Consider the following 23,873-nt stretch of genomic DNA (forward strand, 5'->3'; position numbering starts at 1 on the left):
TGCAAATAGAGGCTGCTTTAAGAGTGCTTTTTCCCTTGAAGTTGTGATTAGCATTTATTTCCCCATGCTAGAGTTAAATTTAGCACTACATCTACTTATTTTTTTAAAACTAGGAACTTACTAAAATCTTCAGATTTTTCTTCATAGAAGAAACCAGGAATTAATAAAGTGCTCTTTGAAAGTGGCAATATTCAATTCACATTTTAACAATTACAATAATTGCAATTCTAATACTATAGACTATTAAATTTCAATATATCTGACATCATACAGAGTTATTAATATGGAACTAAAACAATTCCTTGGAGTGGGACTTTGAATATGATTTCTTACTGAAATTAGGTATTCTTTAAGAAAATGAATAAAAAATATTTACAAGTATTTGGGGCTAAGCTGCTTATTCATGAATAATAATCAAATTCATAGAACACATCAATTTATTTCAGATCTATAAAATATAAATCTAAAAATATCATTTTACAGACAATATTCACCATTTAGTTTATATTTTAGTATGACCTAAAGCCTATCTTGCACAGAATAATAATGTAACAGAATAACAAAATAGTCTACATTTTAACCGTAGAGATTTCCTTAACTGGAGTCTACCATTTACATCAAAAATACTTGTGCACAGTAAACAATTAAACATCTACATTTCAAGAATAGATTGGCTACATCTCATAACTGAGACACCGATTACAGTACATTTATTAAAAATCCTTCAAGAATGCACTCAGTAGTAGCAGTAGTTAAAATCATAACAGTTCTGTGAAATGATCAAAGCAAATGATAACAGAATTTTAAAATTCAGTTAATCATTTATATGTAATGTAAAGCCCATGTAACACTACAATGAAGGAAGAAATTACATGGGCACAAGTGCAAAAAAGCAATATTATAAGCCATCTTCTCTCTTTGGTAAAAATCAATTAGCAAGAAATATACCATAATAATTCAAGTCAAAGATTAATTCAGGCTCCATGTTTTTTTCCTTTCCTACCTTAGGCAGACTTGATTTGCAGGCAATCTACAGTAGAGAGTTAAAATTCTACTTAACACTGCCCATTTTTTTCCTCTTTTAAGTTTAAATATTGAAATTAAAGACAAGGGTTTTTTTTCTTTCATAAATAGCTTTTCAGTAGTATTGTTTCTTCAGGAATTTAAAAATAAATAGCAAAATATACACAACTTCAAAGATTACATTTAATTCCTTCTAGGTATATCCTGAAAATATATCACCAATGAATAAATAACTTTGGGTTTCTCAGATATTTGGTAAAATGTCAATTACTCTTCGATAAGGAGTTTTCTCTGAGGGATAAGGAAGTACCATTGCTTTTTCTACAAAGCTTTTCCTATACAGGTGGAATTTTAATAACTTTACACTAAGAATACAATCTGTAATATAATATGGATGTTACCCACTAAACAGTACAGTAAAAAATCTTTCAAAATTAAATGTTCAGAATTTCATGTTCAAATCTGAGGAACTTCCCAGTAACTGTGAAGTTCTCCTGGCAGCCAGGATTGGTTGTCTGTGTCAGGAGGTGACAGTAACAGTAAGGCAATTCCGCCAATGGCAGAGCCAAAGCTCTTTTCTACTGACAACATATTAAAAATCCAGAAAAGACAAAATGTTGAGGAAGGGACAAAAGAGAAGGATGTAGAGGAAGAACACTCATGTCTAAACCATTCTGAGACACATAGTGGTTGTCTAAAGAGACTTCACTATAACCATAGATTTTATATAAATTCTTCTGGTTTTGAAGGACTTGACAATCACAAACAATTAAGGTCATAGGGGGTTTGCAGGTTATCATCTTACTCAATCTCCTCCTTATATTTATCTGAAATTATTGCAAAAGAAAGAAAAAAAATTCCAAGCCAAAACAGCAAAGGAACTAAAAGAATCCAGCAACCTGAAGTGTCATTAGAAATAAGAAAAAAAAAATCTTATCTGCAGGAAGATCTTCTGGAGGGGCAGAATAAAGTCCTTGCCTTTTTACAAGATCCATTTAAGCTGCCAGAAGAGTAAAGGCAATTTTGACTGCTCATTTATTCATAATTCAGAAATAACGCGTAGATTCACTAACCTCCTATTCACACCCACAGTTAATTTACATAAAATATTAAGCAGAATGCTTTTCTACTCCTTGTTTGATTCCAAGCACAAGATGCAAAAACCAGTTAAACTGCACCGTCCAGCCCTTATCTCTGCAAACCTCTATCTGATCAAGAAAATGCTTTTTGGCATCTTCTTCACTTTTCCCTACTGTCAGTGCATCTCTGATATATTCAATATCTTCTTTGCTGGTTAATTGAGGCATTCCAGTCATCAGCATCATGGAGAACAGGATGATCAGCAGGTTTGTGTGGTGTCGGAGAGCCAAATAAGCCTTCACACATACATCCTGTGAGAGAGAAGAGTTCTTTGTTAATTGAGTAGATCAATTGAGAGGGATGGTGAAGGAATTTCACAGGACTCTCATTAACCAATGCCATTCAATCACTTGAGTGTCGGTGACAGGAGACCCAAGCGAGCTGTTCAGCTGGGTCGAAACGTGACACAAACCTCTGCACCTGCTGCTCAGTGTAACTTCACTCACCACAGCTTGGGCCAACAAGAACTGTTTGGGTGCACAACTAACAGCTCTTAATACTACATTAATTACTAAAGCATAAAACCTTAGCCTCACCAGAATTTCGAAAGAATTTCACTACCATATAACCCCTTTCTGTGGCTGTTAAAAGTGACAGCAATAATTCACTGTTCTTCCTTTCCTGTAGGGGTGTTCCTATTTAAAGGAGGAACTGTGGCTGGCGAGTGATACTGAACAAAGCAGCACCTCCAGGGGATTGCTCTTAATTTTCTATAGATGTCTATTAGCTGTGCAGTGGTGACGGATTATTTAACAGGGAAGATTTCCAGCCTTGGTGTTCTAAGGAATTTTGCTAGCTGACAGTTCTAGTCTTCAGGCACTCTGCCTTGCTGGAGGATTTCTATCACTATGCAATGTCATTCTGGATTCCATAGGCGTTTTTCATAGCCTTTTCATTTCCATGTATAAATAATCTGTGCTTAACAACAGAACTTTTAGAAGAATGACATTTCTGCAGCTTGGAAAAACATGCAATGCTTTAGAAATAATTATTTCCTGCTAAGCGACTAATACATAAACTGAAATTATTACTTCTTATATTAAATTTATAACTCATTTACTAGCAGAAATAAGAACAATACAACGAAGACATCAATCATCAATGAACTAGAAATTAGGTCTGCAATGCAGTAATGTAAAAATATGAAAAATATTTCCAAGAAAGTTGTTATTATTTAAACCACAGCTGAAGCAATGCTAATTTTAACCCAATTAAATATTCAATTCAACCTTTCAACAGCTGTATATTAAGCTTTTGAATAATATTTGGGAAATACAAGTACTTTAATGTAAACTTCCAACAAATCCCAATAGCCCTCTAGAACACAGGGCATTTTTTAGAAGAGACATGGTTTTTTCTTCTCTGAAACAGAAGAAGTGCACAAATACTCCTAACATCTATCACTGTTTACATCAGCAACACCAGAACACCCAACTAGACAGGTTAGGAAAATACTAAGGAAGGAAGATAATACACTGAAGATCTGCCTGTACAATTCTTTTTTAGTATTGCCTGGGAACTTATATCTTTCACTCTTCTCCGAAATAAATTCTGTTCTGAAATAAGATCATATTTATGAACACCAGAGTCAGTTTAGTTCTAGCACAGCAAAAGATTAAATGCAATGGCCAAAGCACAGCTTACAATAGAAAACACCATCACCTTACCTCAGGGAATAGTTTCTCTCCATTATAGCAGGAGAAAAAAAAAAAGAAATTTTACTTATGTATTATCAACTTCAAACAGAGAAATCTTGTCACAAGGGTTAGTCTGTGTTTTGTTACCCTTGAAAGAGATGAAAGGTCTTTATAGTTATATCAAAGAAGGTTTTACATTTCTGTATGGATGATGTATCTCACTGCTTTGGGTGCCTGAGACAGAAAAACAATTATGCAGTCAAGAAAAATCTGGTATCACTGCATCTCACAGGCAGTCCTTCCAGGAATTCAAAAGACTTAAAAAATCTGCATCTGCCTGTTACAGTTATTTATTCAGACAGGAACTGGATGTGGTTTTGCATTAGCATCTTCCAAGAAAAGGAATTTTTACACTCCTGAGAGAGGCGGCGAGACCCAAAAATAGCCCAGACGATAGTTATGTGTCAAGGGCATGTACATGTTTACCGTGGGATTAAGAAGAAAGCTGCTAACTCATCTAAAGCCATAGGCAAAATGAGAGGAGCTGAGGAGAAACCAAAATCCCCTTGCCCAACAGGAAAAAAAAGAATAAACATTTTGAAAGCCTGAAACTGTCCTAATTATTATTAGTCAACTGAAAAGTGAAACTACAATTTTGGGTTTTTTTTTTAACTCTGGCCATGTAATTAAAATGCACATTTTTTTATAGCAAAATACGTGATGCAAATCTTGCTCTGTGTTACTCTTTTACTTGTATAGAAGTATTTTATTATCTACTGGTCTTTGAGACAGAAAGGACTTTTAATGTACTACTGCAATAGTGGTATATAAACAGTTGCTATTGCGGCAGAACTATACATGAACTTACATTTTTTGGTCAGTTTATTGTTGTCTGTGCCTAAACCATGTCACTTAAAATGCCCAGGTCTCATATCACCATCACAGCTCACAACAGTAAAAGCACATTAATCACCTTTTATCTGGCTAAGGACACTAGTGGAAATGGCATTGGTGCTATCACAGCTTTCCTAAACTGTGCATTAGTGCGATGGCAGCAGTACTTTGAAATTAGTACCAGAGTAACAAAAAGTTTATTTCGTCAAACCCAGGACTCCATGATGGAAGCATGATGTTTTGAAGAGAGGCTATGACCAAACTTATTTCCAATTGATTTTGGTATTTGGGCTGCTGAAGTAAAGATCAGATCCTCTCTAGAGAGCTGGATGATCTATATATATGAAAACAACTTCACCTCATTGCAGACACCTTTCAATTCTCCATTAGCACACTTTCATACTTCTATTTTCTGCTTCCAGAACAGAGGTCTTCTTTGAAATGACATAGCTCAGACTGGTGTTTCCCACACCTGCACATAACTTACAGCTGCAGCAACAGCATCATTGCTGTACACAGCACAGTGCACAGGCTTCCCTGAGAGCATGGGCTCAGCATTCCCTTCCCATGTAGTTCCCTTCCCACAACAGCTCCAACCCATGGCAAACCCCACCCTAACATCTTTTGACCTACAAGTCCCCTTCAAAACACTTCCACTGTGATAAGGGCAGTCCTGGCAAAAATGAAGATTCAAAGATTGCGCCTGGTTCTTTAATTATTTTCAGAAGTTTGGGCAGTGACTTCAACCAAAGATCTTTTGGATTCAACCAAAGAACATGGGTCCTCTCCACACATGGCCTCTCCCTTTTGACTGTCTCTGGTGGACAATAAGATTTGTCCTAATATAAGAATACCATCAAGTGGGCATTGCAAGAGGATCCAATAGATCCCCATCCCTGGCAGGGAAGCCTGCCAGATGTGACCAGATGGGGAACACTCATTTTTAGATAAGTGAGTAAAAGCACTGAGATGCTGCCACATATGGAGACAAAATTCTGAAGTAACTGCATATGTGTTCAAAAGGACATAGTCACCATCCACCAGGAAGAAACTTAGGTACTTAGGTACTTAGAAAACCAGACTCCATACTGGGACTATTTCACCCACAAGGAATCCAGAACATGAAATTCAGGCTTTGGCTTTGGCTCACTCTACAGAAGAATTTTTCTTTTGATATTATAAGGAATCTGCTTCCTAAATCAGAAACTTTACACAAAGTCTATAAAGACCTCAGACATACATGTACTTTTGACCAACCATGCTCCCATTCATTTCATTAAACATAGAAACTGCATACTAACCTCCCTGTTTGACCAGGTTCTACACTAGCTCAAATAATCACCACTGGTTTGAAAGCACTCGTTTGAAACAGAAACAATAGAAAAGATTTTTAATGCCATTTCTTTCAGTTAAATCTATCCATCCACTTCACAAATCACCATCTGAGATAGCTTAGGGTCACTACGGATTTTTAGTCAGATGCAGCAGTCCAAAGTCTGCAGAGGGCAGAATCAGGAGGGAATAACACTGGCCAAGCCAGCTGATGAATGAGATTTTTAGTCAGATGCAGCAGTCCAAGCCCCAGAACTCGAGGGCAGAATCAGGAGGGAATAACACTGGCCAAGCCAGCTGATGAATGCCTCACACCTGCTCATACTCCACAGAGGCTCTGCTTAGAGCCATGAGTTTCTTCTAATTGCACAAACACTGAAGCCCTTTGCAAAGTATTTTCAATCAAGACAAGAAACAAAGAAAGAATTGCTTATCTGGTCTGCTGCTAATGAGATTTTCAATGTGCCTTTGTGAATGTTTGAATTCTAGTTCCCATAACTGTACAGATAATTTTTCTCTTAGCTGGGCCTAAAATATCCTGGAATCATATTACGATTCAGTACATTTTATTAAGATAATACCCAGGAGCCTAAATCTTTGCAAATCAAGGCACTAATGTTCATTTTAGAGGGTAAAAAAAAACATTGCTTAATTGATTTGCAGCTAGATTCCCATTCTTTTACCTGAAATTTGTGGAAATGGAGACTTGTCTTCTTTCCGGAAGTTCCCATGACATACAGAAAATCTGGAGTCAGCACAAAAGGAACTCTTTCCTTATTAATTCCAAGGAAGCTTTTATAATTCCCAAGAATATGGCCAAAATCAATATGGAAAAGGTTACCTTCATAAAGAGAAGAAGAAGTCACATTCAGACAAATACAATAAACTGCTAATAACACTTACGTGTATTCACAGGAGTTCCAACCCCTTTTTTTGGTATATATGATCACTCTTAAGTTCAGTGGAAAATACTATTTTCTTTCTTTTTTTGGGAAATTTCTTTTTTTGTCCTCTTACAAAATTACTTTTTGCTTATCTTTGGTGGTTGTTAAAAGTCTGGCAGAACTGCTGTACTATCTAAACATACACTTACAGCTTTTCAAAAATCAACCAAGGAAAGCTTGTGTCTCATACCCGTAACAATCACAGAATCACTACACGGAAAAGGCTTGAGGGGAATGTTTCAAATACCCATGGGATTCTGGCACTACCCATCTCCTTGGCAAATGCTATTGACTAGAACATGCTTTCTCCTCACAGACCTTCATTAGTGATTTCTAAACCACTCTGTGTGTTTCAAGACTGCATTGTCATCCTTTGGATAAGCTTTGAGAGAGCAGCAGGGCATCAGTTCCCACAAAAGCAATGAAAACCTCTCCTTTTAAGGGTCACTACACCTACAGGACTGGAGTGTGCTGCTACTCTCCATGTTACTTTATTACTTTCACTGGCACTCAGGAAAAGGATACAAGAGTATGGTTACTTAAAAACACAGATTTGTAGTAGTGGCATATTTATAAAAAAAGATAAAACATCGAATTATGTAAGATGATACTTCACAGTGATCTGTAGGTGGAATATCCTTAGACATTGCAGATTTTAAGACAGCTTTCAAGTCCCCCCGGCCTACCAAATCTGACTCTCTGCAGACCTCTCAGACTGAGATCCTTCTGGCTCCTGAGGCTCAAGACAGATCCTGTTAAAGACTCTGAGACAAACCTGCTCATGACTACAACAGAACAACACTTCTTTCTCAGTTTTCCTGTCTATTGACCTGTGCCTCATGTTCTGCCAGTGGGAACAACACCACATTATATTATATACAATGTTGACATTAAAGCATTTATTAGTAATTTTTTCCTTAAGGCCTTCTGCTGAACTTTTTACTGTAGTCTTCAATTAGCTAATTTCTGCCTTCAGGGTACTTCTTCTCTCCAGCCTTCAACGGATAAAACTTCAATATAATCAATAATAAATATCTAGCCTTCTAACTATTTTCTATCTGCTAAGAACCAGAGATTAATTATGAAGTGAGGGATCATGAAACTAAAAGTGAATTCCTTAGACTAAATAAAACTCCTCCATATGTACTGATTGTTCAGGGGTTCTTTCCACAGGTAAGTAAAATTAAGGATGAAACAATGTGCAGCTACAGAAGTAACTCCCAAAGTTTATAGTACAAAAAACCTGTTTCTTCAGGAGGATATAACCATCCCACAAATTTTAGTAGGTAAACAAATACACTCCATGTACACTTATTTCCTAAAATTTTTTACAACAGTACACAAAGCAATTACATTCCTCAGAAGTGAAAACAGTCCAGCAACATCTGGATTCTGACAGAATTCAGTTCCACTGAACACTGTGAGAACCACAGCCACATACCAGATAGATGAAGAGCTGCCTGCTTTATAAATTTTTTTGGTGTTCAGACCTTAGATGTAGACAGTAAAAAAAAATTTGATTTACATTTCTAATGACTTAGTTTGTATCAAACTACTCCTTGGAAAATAATGGCATTATTAATGATACTTATCTCCAGCCTGTATGAAGGCCAACTGGGGTGAAAATGCATTTCAGTGTTACAGGGGACTTGACCTTGTAAGCACCACTGACAGAATTGGTTTGTGTCTCTTCATTCATTGTTAAATGCATTATTTATTAAAACAAAACATAAATCTAGTGAAGTATAGACAGTGCACATCTATGAAATTCTCAAAAAAACAACCCACCTGTTTCTGTAATCATGATGTTGTCATTGTGCCTGTCTCCTATTCCAAGTACAAAGGTTGCCACACAGTATCCAGCACAAGAGTAAACAAATCTTTCCACAGCTGCCTGAAACTAAAAATAAATCTTAGAGATATTAAATGCTTCAATGCTAGATGCTAAATACAATCATTCTCAAAGTTATGTACCTTTCTGTTGAAATGTATCTACCAACAGTTAGGCAAATGTCCTTTTGTGTGCTGGGGGTGTTTTCTCCCAGATTTGCCCTAATTCAGGACAGCAAACTATCTTATAAAATCACCACTGCACAGCAGAGATGAAGATCACAGCCCTGCATTGCACCCCCTGTGCTGGCTCTATCCCTCAGCACAGAAAAACAGCACAGAGCAGCTCACACATTCTGAGGAAAAGAATGTGGCAGAAAGCTGTAGTAGGTCAGTGGATGTACACAAGCAAAGGCGTTGTGAACACCCAAACCTGCACCTGAATCCTCTAAAACCACACTGCCTTTCAGTGTTCTTAGATGTCCTCTCAACCTGCTCCTCATGTATCACTTCTAACTTCCATTGATAAAGGAGCTTGGCTGCCAGCTGGATGCTAAAGGCTCATTCACATACACCTGCAGCTGAGTGCAGGGAAAATGAACGGATTTTTCAAACTCCCACAAGTAACAAACACAACTATACTGGCTCAATGCTCCTAAATTAGTAGGGTGCAATTTAAAATCCTTCCTAAAAATTCAAATAACTCACCTTCTCTTCAATCATGCATCTTTCCTTGAGCCACTGGTTTAGTATTTCATCCTTAAATGCGCCAGTGTTCCCAACTGTACTCTGTTGAATTTTGGCAATTGTTGTAGCATCTTTCACAATTTCGATCATTCCTTAAGAAAATAAGGAATAGTTTAGAAGAAGTTATTAATTTTTTATTAAAGCATATTAAAAAATTTCAAAATTAAATTTTAAACTGTGTTTAAAAACCCACTGCAGATCTTCATAGGTTGTGACCAGAAATTCATTTGACAAGGAGCAATGGTTCCTGTTCATTCCCAGCTGAAACCAGCCAGAGTTCATAAGGAGCCTGGCATCAAAACTCCTCCCCTTTTATAATGAATGTATCACATGATGAGTGGGGACTCACTGCATAAGGATTTTCCCAAGAAGAGGAAATATTCTTGTCCTGATCCCAACTCACTTTTTCCCCAGCTTCTCTCCAACTTCACAAATATGAGGAGCTGAAAAAAAGCTTTTGTTTTGCTGCAGTCTAGGGATGCAAGTGTTGCCAGGGCTGTGACACAGGAATAGAGCTGGCCCTCCTGCAGTAAATCCAATTAAGCTTAAGTGTGCATATACACAGAAAGCTCAGAAATACCAGTGCACAGCGAGGTACAGCAGTGGGATTGCTGGTGGAAAGCTCTGGTTGTCAGGGCCATGGGGTCTGTCCCTAAACTGAACAGACCCTTGCCAAGGCACACTGGCACATCACAGCAATATGGTGCAGAAACAGGGCCTTGTCCTGTTTGTGCCAGCATGGCATGTGACAGAGAGGAACCTAGAGGGAAATGCAGAAACAGAGGCTGCAACACAACCCTGCACTGTAGCCAAGACTAGCAAATGCAGTCCAGCCTGGGCATGCCTATATGGGGGAAAGTCAGATCTTAATTGAATTTATTTGGTAATTAGAATCTTTTTTTCCTCTTGTTCAACTTCAACAATGTCTTCTAGCTTCAGCTCCAGTTCAGAGATAAGCAAGCAAACAAAAATACCCATTTCTCTCCAAAGCAATTCAAAGCAGCTTCTGAGTTGGTTTCAATTTAACTGTCTGAACCAGATAAATTTCTTTCTATTCATAATCCCACCCTTTTGCAATTCTAAATTATGTGCAAATTTTCCTGTAATAGAGTAACAACACAGCAATCTCTTCCTGCCCTCTCTGCATGGCTGAATTCATGGCTGAATACCCCCTGGAGATTTTTTCTTCTGTCTTTACAGTGGTCTGGATGTGTTTGCCATAAAACTATTGTGGAAATATGACCTCCAAAACCCACCACCAAGACCACCAAATTAAAAAGCTTTGCATTTTGATCTCTGCTTGTCAAGCTGTTGTTTTTCTCCCCGGTGTGAGCTCCAGCTCCCATTCCAGCTGTTGAAAAAGCTGTGCTCACAAATCTCCCTCTACCGGCCAGCAGCTCCTTGATGGCGGGGGAGCAGAGCTGGCTCAGGAGGTGCCAAGGATAGCAGCTCTCAGCTGGGCTGCATTCAGCGGGGAGGGAGTGCAGCAGGAAATGCACCAAGCAATGTGTTCCCGGGGCTCTGTGGTGACTCTTCCAAGAGGCAGCTTGAACCTCTTCATTTCGGCAGTGATGCTGCACAGTAAGTAGTGGTAACTGCCTCACAGAGCCAGGAACATGTGGACATGTCAGAGGGAGAGAGAGCAGAGTATGACCTTTTACCAGTGACACAGAGAAGAGAAAGCTCATCCTACAGAGGTATGCTTGGCAGCAGCAGTGGAGAGGACAGATGCTTCCAAAATTACAAACTGCACTGGATGCAATGTCTTTAACAGAATGAGAATGCTCTGTGCAGGAGGAGGTGCCAGCCCCAGATGTAAGCCACTTGTTTCCCTGTGCTCAGTGTAGAGTGGGGTACTGTCCTTGTGTCAATACACAGAAACTGCCCAAGTTCCATGGAAGTATTAAGAGGGAGGGAAAAAGCAGCCTGGAAAAAGACCACATGTGAATACTGTGAAAGAACATTTGCATGCCACTACTCTTTGGTTCTGTTCCAAACAAGCATAAGCTCTACATCAAAGTGTGCCACATTGGGCATTTCCAATTTAGGCTGCAGGTATTCTCAGCAAACCAAGCAGCAGTGTTAATATGATTAACCATGCCCCTGCTGTGGTGCTAAAAGGATGCTAAATTCTTACATCTCTCCCATGCCCATAGGAAAATCAAATATTATTTCCTTGAAACAGAAGAATGGGGAATCAATTAAGAATTAATGAAAGAATAACAGAAATCTGTAACTCAAGTATGAAAATGCTAGCATCACTGGCAGAATTCCTCCTTCTTCCTTCATTTTTTCTATACATTACACTGTCTTGAGATAATTTTAAACAAAATTAAATCAGATCCTAAAAAGCTCTCTAAAAAATAAGGTTTAACACCTCTAAAGAAGAGAAACCCCCAGACTTTCCTTATATTCATAGTCAGTTAGCATTTTGATGTACAATTTTCCATTTCCTTTATTATTAAAATTCTATCAATAAATATAATTCAATTTTAAAACATTATATTAGGAGAAAAGAAACTATTTTATGTCATGCTACCAGGTATTTTATCAGAATTTGGGTTTTCTGCATTGCTGAGATATCATGAAATCAAAGGTTGTTAAAAATTTTATGTGGCAATGGATTTTAGAGAGGAAGTAGATTACATAAGTATACTAAAGAGTTATAAATGAGTCTTAATTTTATTGGGATTTCTTACTTGATTTCTTTCACCACAATTTCTGAAAAATTGATCATCTCTGCTGCAGGAACTAATGCCCAGTGAGAAGGATTACCTGAGCATCCTGTTAAGAAATGTTGTTTCTTATGTGTGGTATAGGGTATGAAGCTTTAGATCAGGAAAAAATATAAATGTTTTGCTCTTTATTTTATTCCTATCAACATATTAAAATACATCTTGAATAAGTCACTCACTTTCACTGATGTTTCATACTAAATATTGTTATTAAAGAGGAGCTTGCAGCACAAGCCAAGGCATTCCACAAGAATCACAGCCAGTAAACAGCTGTGCTACAGCTCAAGGAAGGGCAGAAAGCACTGCCAAGATGCACCTGAAGGCTGCTCACAGAAAGTGTAATAAAGTGTTATTCACCTCAGGACTACAGCACATGTTAGAATAGTTCTCCCAGATCTTCTGTAAATATGGTATTTTGAATTTCTAATCACAGTAAGTGTGATCACATACCTATTTTGTTCCCTGTAGAAATGCAACCATATGGCAACAAACAGAGGTCCAAGGATTCTGCTTCCCAAATGGATTCCATAATTCGAAGAATCTAGTAAAATCAAACAGATATGCTAAGCTATTTCAAATTATTTGAACATTACAGATTACTCATATAAATAACACTTCTAAGATGGGGCTAAACTTGCTATTTGATTAAGAGATAAATACAGAAAGTGTGCAGCCATTCAAGATAATCAGTTATAGAACCAGGGTTTATATTTCTTCATCTGTTCTGCAACCAGGAAATCTTTACTCTTCTATAAAGTATTAATAAATATATTGTATGATTTCTACATAAGGTGAGATTGAATGTGTTAGCAAGCATGCCCACTTTTCCCCATGAATACCTCCAAAAGCCCTAACAAACCAGTTGTCTGAAACTAGAGTGACTAGCTATTGATTTTTCATTTGTTAACTTTACCCATTACATAAATAAATTATAAAAACACTTCATCAGAGAAACAGGCCATCTTGCACTAAGTAAGACTCCGTCTCTAGAACACCAAAATGTGAAATATGTATGGCATATGGCAGGAAAAGCCAGGGTAACAGTATGCACTGTGTCTGCTTGGGATGAAGCTCCTTTTCTTCAGAGCAGCTTGTACTGTGCTGTGGTTTAGAGGGTGACCAAAGCAGGGCTGGGAACACGCTGATGTCCCAGTGTCCCAGCTGAACAGTGTCTGCTGAGTGCCAAGGCTGCCAGTTTCTCACCCACCTCGCTGTGGCTAGATTGGGGTGCACAAGAGATTGGGAGGGGACACAACCAGGCAGATGATCTGAACCAGCCAAAGAAATACTCCATGCTGAACAATGTCATGTTCAGCAATCAAACAGGGAGCAAAGGGTTATGGAGGTTAACCATCTTCTGTGCAGGGACTGGTTGAGAACTGGTCCACCTATGGGATGTGGAGTGACTACCTTAGCACCACTTGTTTTGTTTTCTTCCTTGGTTCTTCCACTTTGCTTATTAAAGCACCTTTAGCTCAACTCACAACTTTTCTTGCTCTTACTCTTCCTCCTTTTCCATCCCACCAGGGTTAATCCATAACACAGTATGACAAAGATGATCCAGTGTTGATGTCAGCCTTGCCATACAGAGTTTTAAATACAAAAGACAACCTTGCATTTCATATGGACAGTGAAGACAAGGTATACACACTTTGGAAAAGCAAAATTATTTTAAAATATTTTTAAATATTCATGTTATTCTTTACAAGGTTCAGCTCTCATACCTGTAAAATTAGCATGTCCTGACGGAGGTCATCTCCATGTTTGAAAATGATGCCTATGGTTTCATTTGACAGAGCTGTTGGATCTGCACATTTAAATTCAAGCCAGAGGGGCTTCTTCTTGGACGCCATTACTTTACATTTTTCTATCTGTGAAAGACATGTTTACTGCTTCCTGATGCCAACATCAACCCAAGAAACCTTTTTAACAGAATAGTTTACCAGCTTCCACTCAGCTATACCATGAGCAACACACTGAAAGCACGGAGTTCAGGTGCCACACAAAGCCTCCCTGAACCTGCACAACTTTTAACTACTGTCCATGATAAAGGCAAAAGTGTATCTTGACTCTCCAAACCTGGATTTAGCTTGCTTCAGACAAATTTAAAACAGGAATAGAGATTCTGACAAAACTGGAAAATAGGGACCTTCACAACAGCACTTTGACAGATGCTTTGCAAAACCAGAACATAATCATTGTCCAATGCAATTTACCACATCATCCACCCTTCTGACTTCTAGCAACTACATTCCAGATTGCTTGATTCGATTCCCTTAGTAAATTGTTCAAATTAATGGGGGAAATGGCATTTTTGAAACTAACTTAAGGTAATCATTCATAAGATAATAGATTCCCTATTTAGTTTTATTACATTTTCAATACTGATAAATTCAGAACTGAAACTGCAGTATTTCAAATGTTTTTTTTCAGTTATTATGGCTAAGACAACTGTAGTAAGTCTTATTTTCTATTCTGGAATTCCTCATTCATTATTCAACATTACTATGTACAATAAAGCCATCTAAAATTAAAAAAAAGCAAGGGCACATCAGTGTTTGAGAGCAGATAGAATTCATAATATAGGAGTATTTTAGTATATTCATGTTTCATCTACTGAAAATCTGAGCCTGCAGTTTAAAACAAAATAGTTTTTACCATCCTTATTTTCAAAAATGAAAGAACTTTTTAAATCTTTGAATTTATTAGAAACTCTGATTTTGCTTCTAATATTTGGTTTAGACTTAAAAAAATTTAGGTTTTGAAGATTATGGACAAACAATACTTGTTAGAATGAACATTAAATGAAAGCTTAGTTTGTTTCACGAAATGTTTTTATTCATATAGTTTGGAAAAAGAAAAGCTAACCCATTGGTTTTTGGACATAGCTACCTTCCTTCATAAATCTACTGTTTCGTTCATCTAGGAAGGTCCTAGTAGGACTGAATATTTCCTAAGTGAAGGAAAACTAGAAAATCCAGAGAAATCTTTTTTATTTTAAAACCTACTTTCTGTCAAGTTGTTGATGATTTCTGTACAAAAAAAAAAAAAAACCAAAAACAAAAAAAAAGAAACAAACAAACCTGAAGAGAAAATACAAAATACTAACAAGAAAATAGTATTTAAGAAATCACAAATTACTTCTGAATAAGAAACGTCTGAATTGGCTTCTGTGCTGACAGTGCTTCAGCCAAGCTCACCTGAGAGATGTTTCGTTCACTCAGCTTGAAGACAGACTAGCTCATAGCCTGTCTCCCAAGGCACAGGTTTATTTAACAGAAACATGGCCATATCTAGACAATGCCTGAACATGCAGCAATTCCTAAAACTGGATGGTTTGTCTGTCCTTAGCTAGGAGAAAATTAAGGGGTTCTTTTCTTGTAGGGTCCTTGCTGCACATGAAGTGAGTCCAAGTATCTTGACTGTGCTTCTTTACCCAGACCTCACATTGCATTTTAGATGCATGATCCAATTTCCTCTCACTACACATCTGCTGATCTATGAATCTTTTTTTAACTCTGAGTCAACACACACAATTGCAATCTCACCACAAAACTGAAGGCAGCAATACAGAAAAACCCAAGTGTTTCTTAATGTATTTCTAACAAAATCATAATGTACTTTCTTACAAAACCAACACAGAGATACTGAAAAATCAGAAACAGCTGAGGTAGAAGTTTTTGTCAGTATGATGAAGGTCTGGGCCCAAACCTCAGTGACAGATCTGAATCAGGGTAAAACAGAGAAAGTAACTGGAAGAATGGAAACTGAATATCCCACAGCCCCTGAATCAGATAGAAGTTTTATACAGTTATTTAATTTCAAAAAAAGAGTGAGTTACCTAGTTAAATCTTGTATTCAACTAATGGAAAAAGTATAGTTGTCATTTAATGATTAGAATTTCATGGATTGTTGCAATTTTTTTAGCACATGGTGGCACGTTATTACATTTAGAAAAATAATACTAGCTCTGGGAACAAAAACCTATGGAGTCCATGCAATGTCATTGTATTCACATAAAGATATGATCTCTTGACATATTAACGAACATTTTACCAAGTGACACATACTTGCAAATAAATTCTTTAAAGAAATGATTTGTAGATAGTCAGAATATACTTACCACTAGTGCTCCTGCTCTTAGCCCAGGATCATATGGAACTCTAAAACTTTCTGGAAGTTTGCTGCCCTGTAATTTTTCAAGCTTTTGTCTCAGCTGTGCAATAACTGCAATTACAAGAAAGAAAACACAATAAAATTAAACAGGTCACAAAGGCAAAAAGGTTATTAGGTAATCAAACTTGTTGAGCTTTATACTTTGGCTAAAAAGCTCAGTTTAGCTGCCATTTTAAATTGCTTTCCTCCTGGATCTCCTGATTCAAGGAATGGAAGTAAACTCTTTAACTTGCACTATCAATGGCCAGGGTTCTTTCAGATACCTAAATGTAAAGTCTTCAACCACCTCAGAAGTAATGTGCCTTCTCTGCAGTATTAGAAACACTGCACAGTAAGAGTTTATTCAAATGTCAGCTTTCGTTTAAAAACCAAAACACATAGAACACACAAAAAGTATTTTCCCTCATAACTGACAAGAAATGCAGACAGACTCGTGGCTTTTGAATTCCTGGAATCAATTACTCTGTAACCATAAGGAGACAAACTGCAGAGACACTACTGAATTTCCTGTCCCCCTAGAACTGGTTTCACAGTGCAGCCTTCTAAATCTCACATTCCTGTAAGAAGAAAATTTGCTATACATTTATATGAATAAGAATTTTAATGTTCATACCTGAGCACAATCTTTTAATTAATAAAACCTCAAGCTCCTGAATCTTCAACTCAGAATAGTACAGATTATACAGTGCATGACGTATTTTTTTCACCTCAGCTAGTGAATGTCAGCAGCATAAGCAATACACTGCTGATTACCCTGCATTAGGGCAAATGTCCCTGAACACTGTCCTAAAAGAAACTGTAGCTGCACAGCAGAGGATGTTTATACATATAAAGTAATTTTGGAGATAAAAATTAAAGAGCAAAAAAAAAAAAATCATACTGATAAAGCTAAACATGGACCTGGATACTTAAAACAGAATCATGGATTAGTTTGGGTTGGACAGGACCTTTAAAGGCTATCTAGTCTAATCCCCCTGCAATGAGCAGGGACATCTTCAACTCAACTTGCTCAGAGGCCCATCCAACCTGACCTTGAATATTTCCAGGCATGGGGCATTTCTACCACCCTACACAACCTGTTCCAGTGTGCCAACACCTTCATCACAAAAAAAAAAAAAAAAAAAAAAAAAAAAAAAAAAAAAAAAAAAAAAAAAAAAGCCTTCCTTATGTGTAGTCAGAATCTGTCCTCCTTTAGTTTAAAACCATACTACAGGCCCTACTAAAAATTGTCCCTCACCTTTTTTACAAACTCCCTGTAAGCACTGGAAGGCTGATGTTAGGTCTTGTGAGCCTTCTCCAGGCTGAACAATCCCACCCCTCTCAGCCTTTCCTCACAGGAGAGGTGCTCCAGCCCTGCCATCGTGTTTGTGACTCTCCTCTGGAGTCATTCCAGCAGATCCACGTCTTTCCTGTCCTGAGTGGCCCAGAGCTGGATGCAGTATTCCACATGGAGTGTCACAGGGGCCACGTAGAGGGGCAGAATCACCTCTCTTGACCTGCTGCCTACGCTGTTTTTGATACAGCCCAAGACACAGACTTTTTGGGTTCTTAGTGCACGTTAGACAAAAATCAGGACAGTTCAAACACTGCTATCAAATTAAGAAAGTCAAACCAAAAGAATTGGCTGAAAACTCACAGAACATAAATGTTACACCTGTCTTAGAGGGTTTTAGAAAAGAACTACTAGCAGTGCCTGGTTACTGACACGGTATCTCTTCTGGTAAAAATAAATGTGGCAGCGATATACAGGAGCTAAAAAGTGGACTTTAAAACGAGACACTTTAAAAAAAAAACCCTCAATAATCCCAAACCCAAACAAACAATAACACAAAAACAAACCGATGAAACAAAAAAACCCCAACAACTCCACTCTGCCCCCTCAAAAGCACCAAAGTTGTAGTAACTTGGATAATGAAACAGCTTTCTATAATGTAACTACAGATTTCCTAGACCACTAGGTATGAAAGTTACTGTTTATAGTTTATTGTTACAGTTTACTCTTAGCTCAGTAAGTCTCCTCATTGTAATGTAATGTAATGTAATTTGAAAACTGTAAGCAAACCAACTGAAGCTGCAAAAGATTAGGAATGGCTGGTTTTAAGACACAAGTAAAGGCACTTGCTAAAACCACTTTCAAGTTGATCTGGCTTAAGAACAAGGTACTATGCATTTTAAACGATGAAACAGCTGCATAGACACATTCTTGGGAAACAAATCATCTAGCCCAGAGGGTGATGAAAGCAGATAATCCCATGCAAGATGTAATATTGTCATCTTATGAATTTATTTAATTATTATTACTTGCTATCTTCAAATATAAGCAAAGAGATTACAGTGAAAAGTGAAAGAAACAGTTTGACAACGTGTTTGCTACTGGAATAGTATGGACCTAGCAGGAAGGGATTTGTTCTTTACAGAAAATCCACAAACACTGGAGAAATATATATACAAGAATAAGATGAGACTGCATGACAGAATGAAATGAAACACGATAAAGCATTCAGACTGAAAATATGAACAATGATGAACTTAGAAACGTTGGGATAAAAAAAAATGCAATAACCTACAGAATAAATTTTTGGATATACATTTTTAAAAAATATAATAAGTAGAGGGTGCCTGTAGAAAAAATGATGTCCTCAATAATCCGAGAATAAATTACATTAGATATAACATTATTAGGACACTCCACAGTTTCAGGAAGCCTTATTCAGTGAAAATGTCAATTATATAAGTCATCTTTCAGTGTTCTGCTGTACATTACATCCAAAGATTCTTTAACTTCAAAACCTGGTGGGTGTTAATATGATTGCTTTCTCTTGAAGCTTTTCTTCTTTGCCCACATATCCTTCAAAGATAATGTATTATGGAATCCACTGCTCCTATAGAAATGTACATCTTCAAGGTTGTATAGTTTCTTTCTAAAATATGCAATTCTGACTAAATACATTTTGGTTATAGAATACTTTAAGAAAAATTTAGGAAGTTTTTAGAAACAGTGTTTTATATGGGACTTCAGTAAGTCCCTTAACTCACACTATGTGGTAACATAACTGATTTTACAATATATATTGAAGAATAAATGCATATTTTGTTCAAATCTCTTTAGAAACACCACCACAGTCACTTCTGCATAACCAGAGTGGAAAAGCTTTCCCATCCAAGGACTTCCTGGCCTGGAGCATACCAGGCTGAACATGCAGGAAAAGGTAGTCTCTCTACAGCTTTTAGAATTTTAATACTATCATACGTCCTCTCACACTTACTCCCAACACCAAGCAAGTAACAGGAATGAGGATAAACAAGCTTTTAAGAAAGTTGGGGGTGGGGGGAAAGGCAGGCAAAACCCAGAGATAAAGAGGCATTGCATAACCCTACTGTGGCTTCCAAAGCAGTGCTTGCAAGAACTGGAAATAACAATAGAACATCTGTCTCACAGCACTCCTCAAAGCCACACCCTGTATATTCAGGCCTGATGCACCAGCTACTTCCATGGCATAGCAGAGGCTGCACTGGACTCCTCCCTGATCTTCCTGCCAAAAATCTTCCAGTGAGAGTTTAGAGAAAGGCTGTATTTCTTGGCAAGTGTTACTTTTCATTTCCAGTTAATATTTGTGTCTTTTTTCAGCACTGGCATTCAGCTAATGTACAAGAATTATCTGTTTCCCAGTTGGCATGGCTTGATGTTCAAGAAGATAAGCCAAAGCTTGGGAAAATACTGGGTGACTAGAACATTGATATTCTTCCCCTTTTGGGGTGAAATGAGCAAACAAATCTATTACTGGTTCAATCATTATTAACTTACACTCACATTTTAAAGGAAGTAAAAATGATGCCCTTTGACAGCAATTTATCCCCAAATTTTCTTAATGAACAATACAATTTGCTGCCTAGTTTTTCACACCCAAAGAGAAAAAACAACATTAACAATAAATAAATGCCTGTTAGCAAATACCTTGAGAAGTAACATCATACTTTTCTGCAGAAACTGATTTAATCTCCATTGTGACTTTATGCAGCAATTCAATTACTTGAACCTGCTTCATGAAATCGTGCAGCATTGCTTTTCCACAGCCCCTAAGGTAGGCTTCAAGGATGACTGCAAACCTCTGTTGGTAGTGCATGGACTGGGCAATTTCGCTTCTTAAGAACCAAAACAAGAAGTGACCAATTCTTTTGTTCTACAGGTAAAGAAAAACAGTACAAATTAGCATTCATTGCTTGACAAAAGGTTTTAATAGTGCCAGCAATTTTAGCATAAGTTGGCTATATTTTGAAGTACTTACTCTCAAACCACGTTTCAGCAAAAATCTGGCTAATGCGCTGTCATGATATGGCTCAAATTTCACAGCCTGAGTGATACAAACAAAAGACATGTTGTTAACACATTTAAGATCCCACTGCTTACATTTAACCAGTGACATCTAGAGAACACACGGCTGCAGGAGGAGAAAATGTGTAACAAACCAGATCTTTTTGATGCTTCTCTGTCTGATTCAAGAAGCACATTTTGCTTGCAACAGGTTCTTTTCAGGTTTATTACTAATGTGACACTTCCCTAACCAGAGAGTCCAACCTGGACATATGCACAAAGCAACGTCATTCTTGACAAAAACCAGCAAGATCAGAAACCAGTTTGCACTACGACTGATACTGAGAATGCTTGAAATGATTACTGACAGATGGAATAATGTATTTGTAATAGCTCTTAAATAAAATGTTTCAATGACAAAATACTGGTTTTGGTCAACATCCACTACTTTGAGACTAGGGCACCAGGATTCACTGGTGGGCTCTCCAGAAAAAACAGAATACAAGAGCAGCTTTTCAGAGCACTTACCTGGCCTTTACTCCATAAATGAATGACAGAATAAAAGCTCTGATACACATCCTACAATAATGAGGTACAATTAAGAGGAAGACTTCACCAGAGCTTTTTTTTTTAACTGACTGTGAAAACAGATGTATTTTTTCTCCTTCCAAAGCTGCTCCTCTCCACCCAAGCCCACAGACATTTCCAAGCTACTGCCAAAAAAGGGGGTGGGAAGAGAAAGTCAACAACTATTTTCAAGTGCCAGTATTGGAATTTTGTTTTTGTTATTCTTCATCATAATAACCAAGTGAATGGTCTACCAGAAAACCATCACACTTCCAGATTCTGGGTAGTACCAGGGAACCTCTCCACTTCAACTCATTTTTCCAACAGCTTCTTTCATATTGCTTGAGGAATTCAAGCTTACAGAAGGTTTGTATTCAGATTAATGGTGGAAAAAAGTATGCACTTATATCCAACAGCAACAAAAGAGAAATAAGAAGTATACAATCTATAAATCAGGGTCACAAAATCCCTGTCATGGACTGAGGGGGTTGGTGAATGGCTTCAGGTTCTGGAAATAGAGTGCCAGGAAGCAGACTGCAGGGAGATTAAGGGAAAACAAAGGGATGCGCAGAGAGCTGGGTGCATGTAGTGTGCTCAGCTTTCAGAAGCAACAAAGTATGCAAACCTCTAGCAATAGTTATTCAACAGAATATAATGGCTCTTTCAAGATCACTGTGGTCTGCAGCTTGCAAGGAAGCAACCAAGCCATCAGCAAACGTCTGCTAAATTCATCAAACAAATCATAGTTTTATAAACTCTTACAAATACTGTGGCACATAGTTGCATTTTTATTATTAAAATATCAACACGATTTCTGAAATGCAAATCATCCAATGGGTTTAATCAAAAGAAAAAAAAATTAAGTAAACTTACAAAAATGTCACAAAGACATGTTCTTTCTAGCTGCTGGCTAAGAGACAGACAAGAAAGCTAAGCACCAGACAGACAAAAAAGCCAAGCACCAGACTTGCCCTTCTCCTGTATCATAATTCTGCAAGAACTGTCTTGACTGTCTGCAGTACTGTTTTATATACCCAAACAACGTCATCTTATTTAGGAAAGACAATGAAAATTTACAAATATAACAATATATAGATCCTTTTACTTTGTGTATGAGATTATGAGGTATGAGGGGTTTTTAATAAAAATTAATTTTCACTGCAGTAAGGTGCCCAAAAGCAATAATTATCACATAAATTCAAATGGATTTTCTTACAGTTCCAAGAAAGCCTATTATAAACCTCACTCTGGTATATACTATGCCTAATGTTCACATAACCTTGAAAAACAAGTTAAGACTGAAATACAGCCAAACAACCGACCATTACTTCAAAACAAAGCCTCCTTATTGAACTTGCAAATATATTTTAACATAAAACAATATTAAAAAATGCATTACAACCATCCTTATTGAGCTGATGCTTTAGATAATTATTTTTAACAGTCCAGCCCTTTTTTCTTCACAAAGTCAAATATCAACTTCTGCACAGCAACAATAAAAGCTGGCCATTAAAAAATGTCTGCTGGCACTGACCTGTGTGTACCTTTTCCTTGTCAGTTCAGCAGAAGGCCTTTACTCACTGCCATATACATGCAGTACAGCCATCAGTGTTTATCTTACAAAGAATTTGTTGCATTTTAACTATCCTATCCATGGTTTTTCAACTGTACACAGAAGAGCAGACATTATAAGAAGGTCAATAGGTTGATTTATGGTATAGCTGCTTCTATTAGAAATAACCTGTGGGGAAATAAAATACTTGATTTCTAACTCTACAGAGGATAAAATGGGAATATCCTGTGCAGAGTGAAATAAGCCATAAAGCTTTCATAAAGGTGTGCCTTTAAAAAGTGACAACCACTTGCAGAAGAGATGTGTCCACTGGAGCAGAGGAATGGCCGACATCCATTCTCTGAAGAATGCAGATTTTAAATACACTGTCATACCAGAACTTTGCTGCAGAATGCTGACAGCTTATGTTCCATAGTTAGCTAAGAAATAAAGACAGGGAAAGCAGCAGAGAGGTAGAAGTTGGAATCAAGCACGTTTTTCATTTTTAAGGATGGTAAGGATGGTAAGGATGATAAAACATCTCTTACTGAAAATGACACAGTGAAGTTAAGGCACTATGATTTTATGCTACAATGTTTTATTTAACTGTTAGAAAGGTTAATTCTTTTTAAAACTCACCAGATTTGTACTTCCTGAAAATAAACAATTAAATAAAAAACCAGAAACAACCGCAGTATTTCCCCTATTTTCTCAGGCATTTTGATAGCAACCAATCATCATTCCAAACTCCTAATATAAATACAAAAAAAAAAAAAAAAAAGTGAATAAAATTGCTGAACCACATGTAGACAGCAAAGCTCACAAGCCAAGCACATATATAGCAGCAGCTATGTGGGAGGCCCAATGAGGTAACTGTAGCGACTCCTTTGGTTAATGCAGAAGTGCATAAATTCTGCCTGATCTTCAGACAAGCAAAGACAAGGCTAGAAAAGCTTTGTTTAAAGCACTACCAATGTGCAGCAA

General features: G+C 37.3%; 1 protein-coding gene across 8 annotated transcripts in view; it reads right to left on the reverse strand.

The window, feature by feature from the left end:
• Positions 1-419: 419 nt before the first annotated feature.
• Positions 420-23,873, reverse strand: part of PIK3CG (phosphatidylinositol-4,5-bisphosphate 3-kinase catalytic subunit gamma) — a 32,810-nt gene continuing 9,356 nt past the window's right edge. For 7 of the 8 annotated variants that reach the window (XM_041474628.1, XM_041474630.1, XM_041474629.1 and 4 more), the window contains 9 exons: positions 20,745-20,810; positions 20,414-20,639; positions 16,406-16,509; positions 14,007-14,153; positions 12,733-12,823; positions 9,509-9,639; positions 8,759-8,870; positions 6,710-6,867; positions 420-2,414 (listed from right to left, as the gene is read on the reverse strand). In XM_041474628.1, the coding sequence (XP_041330562.1) occupies positions 2,133-2,414; positions 6,710-6,867; positions 8,759-8,870; positions 9,509-9,639; positions 12,733-12,823; positions 14,007-14,153; positions 16,406-16,509; positions 20,414-20,639; positions 20,745-20,810 (1,317 nt within the window). In that variant the 3' untranslated portion in view covers positions 420-2,132. The remainder of the gene's footprint in view (positions 2,415-6,709; positions 6,868-8,758; positions 8,871-9,508; positions 9,640-12,732; positions 12,824-14,006; positions 14,154-16,405; positions 16,510-20,413; positions 20,640-20,744; positions 20,811-23,873) is intronic. The other variant, XM_041474632.1, reaches the window with a different exon arrangement.

The sequence above is a fragment of the Pyrgilauda ruficollis genome, unplaced genomic scaffold (assembly GCF_017590135.1).
Source record: "Pyrgilauda ruficollis isolate IOZ18807 unplaced genomic scaffold, ASM1759013v1 scaffold33, whole genome shotgun sequence".
Classification (NCBI taxonomy): Eukaryota; Metazoa; Chordata; class Aves; order Passeriformes; family Passeridae; genus Pyrgilauda; species Pyrgilauda ruficollis.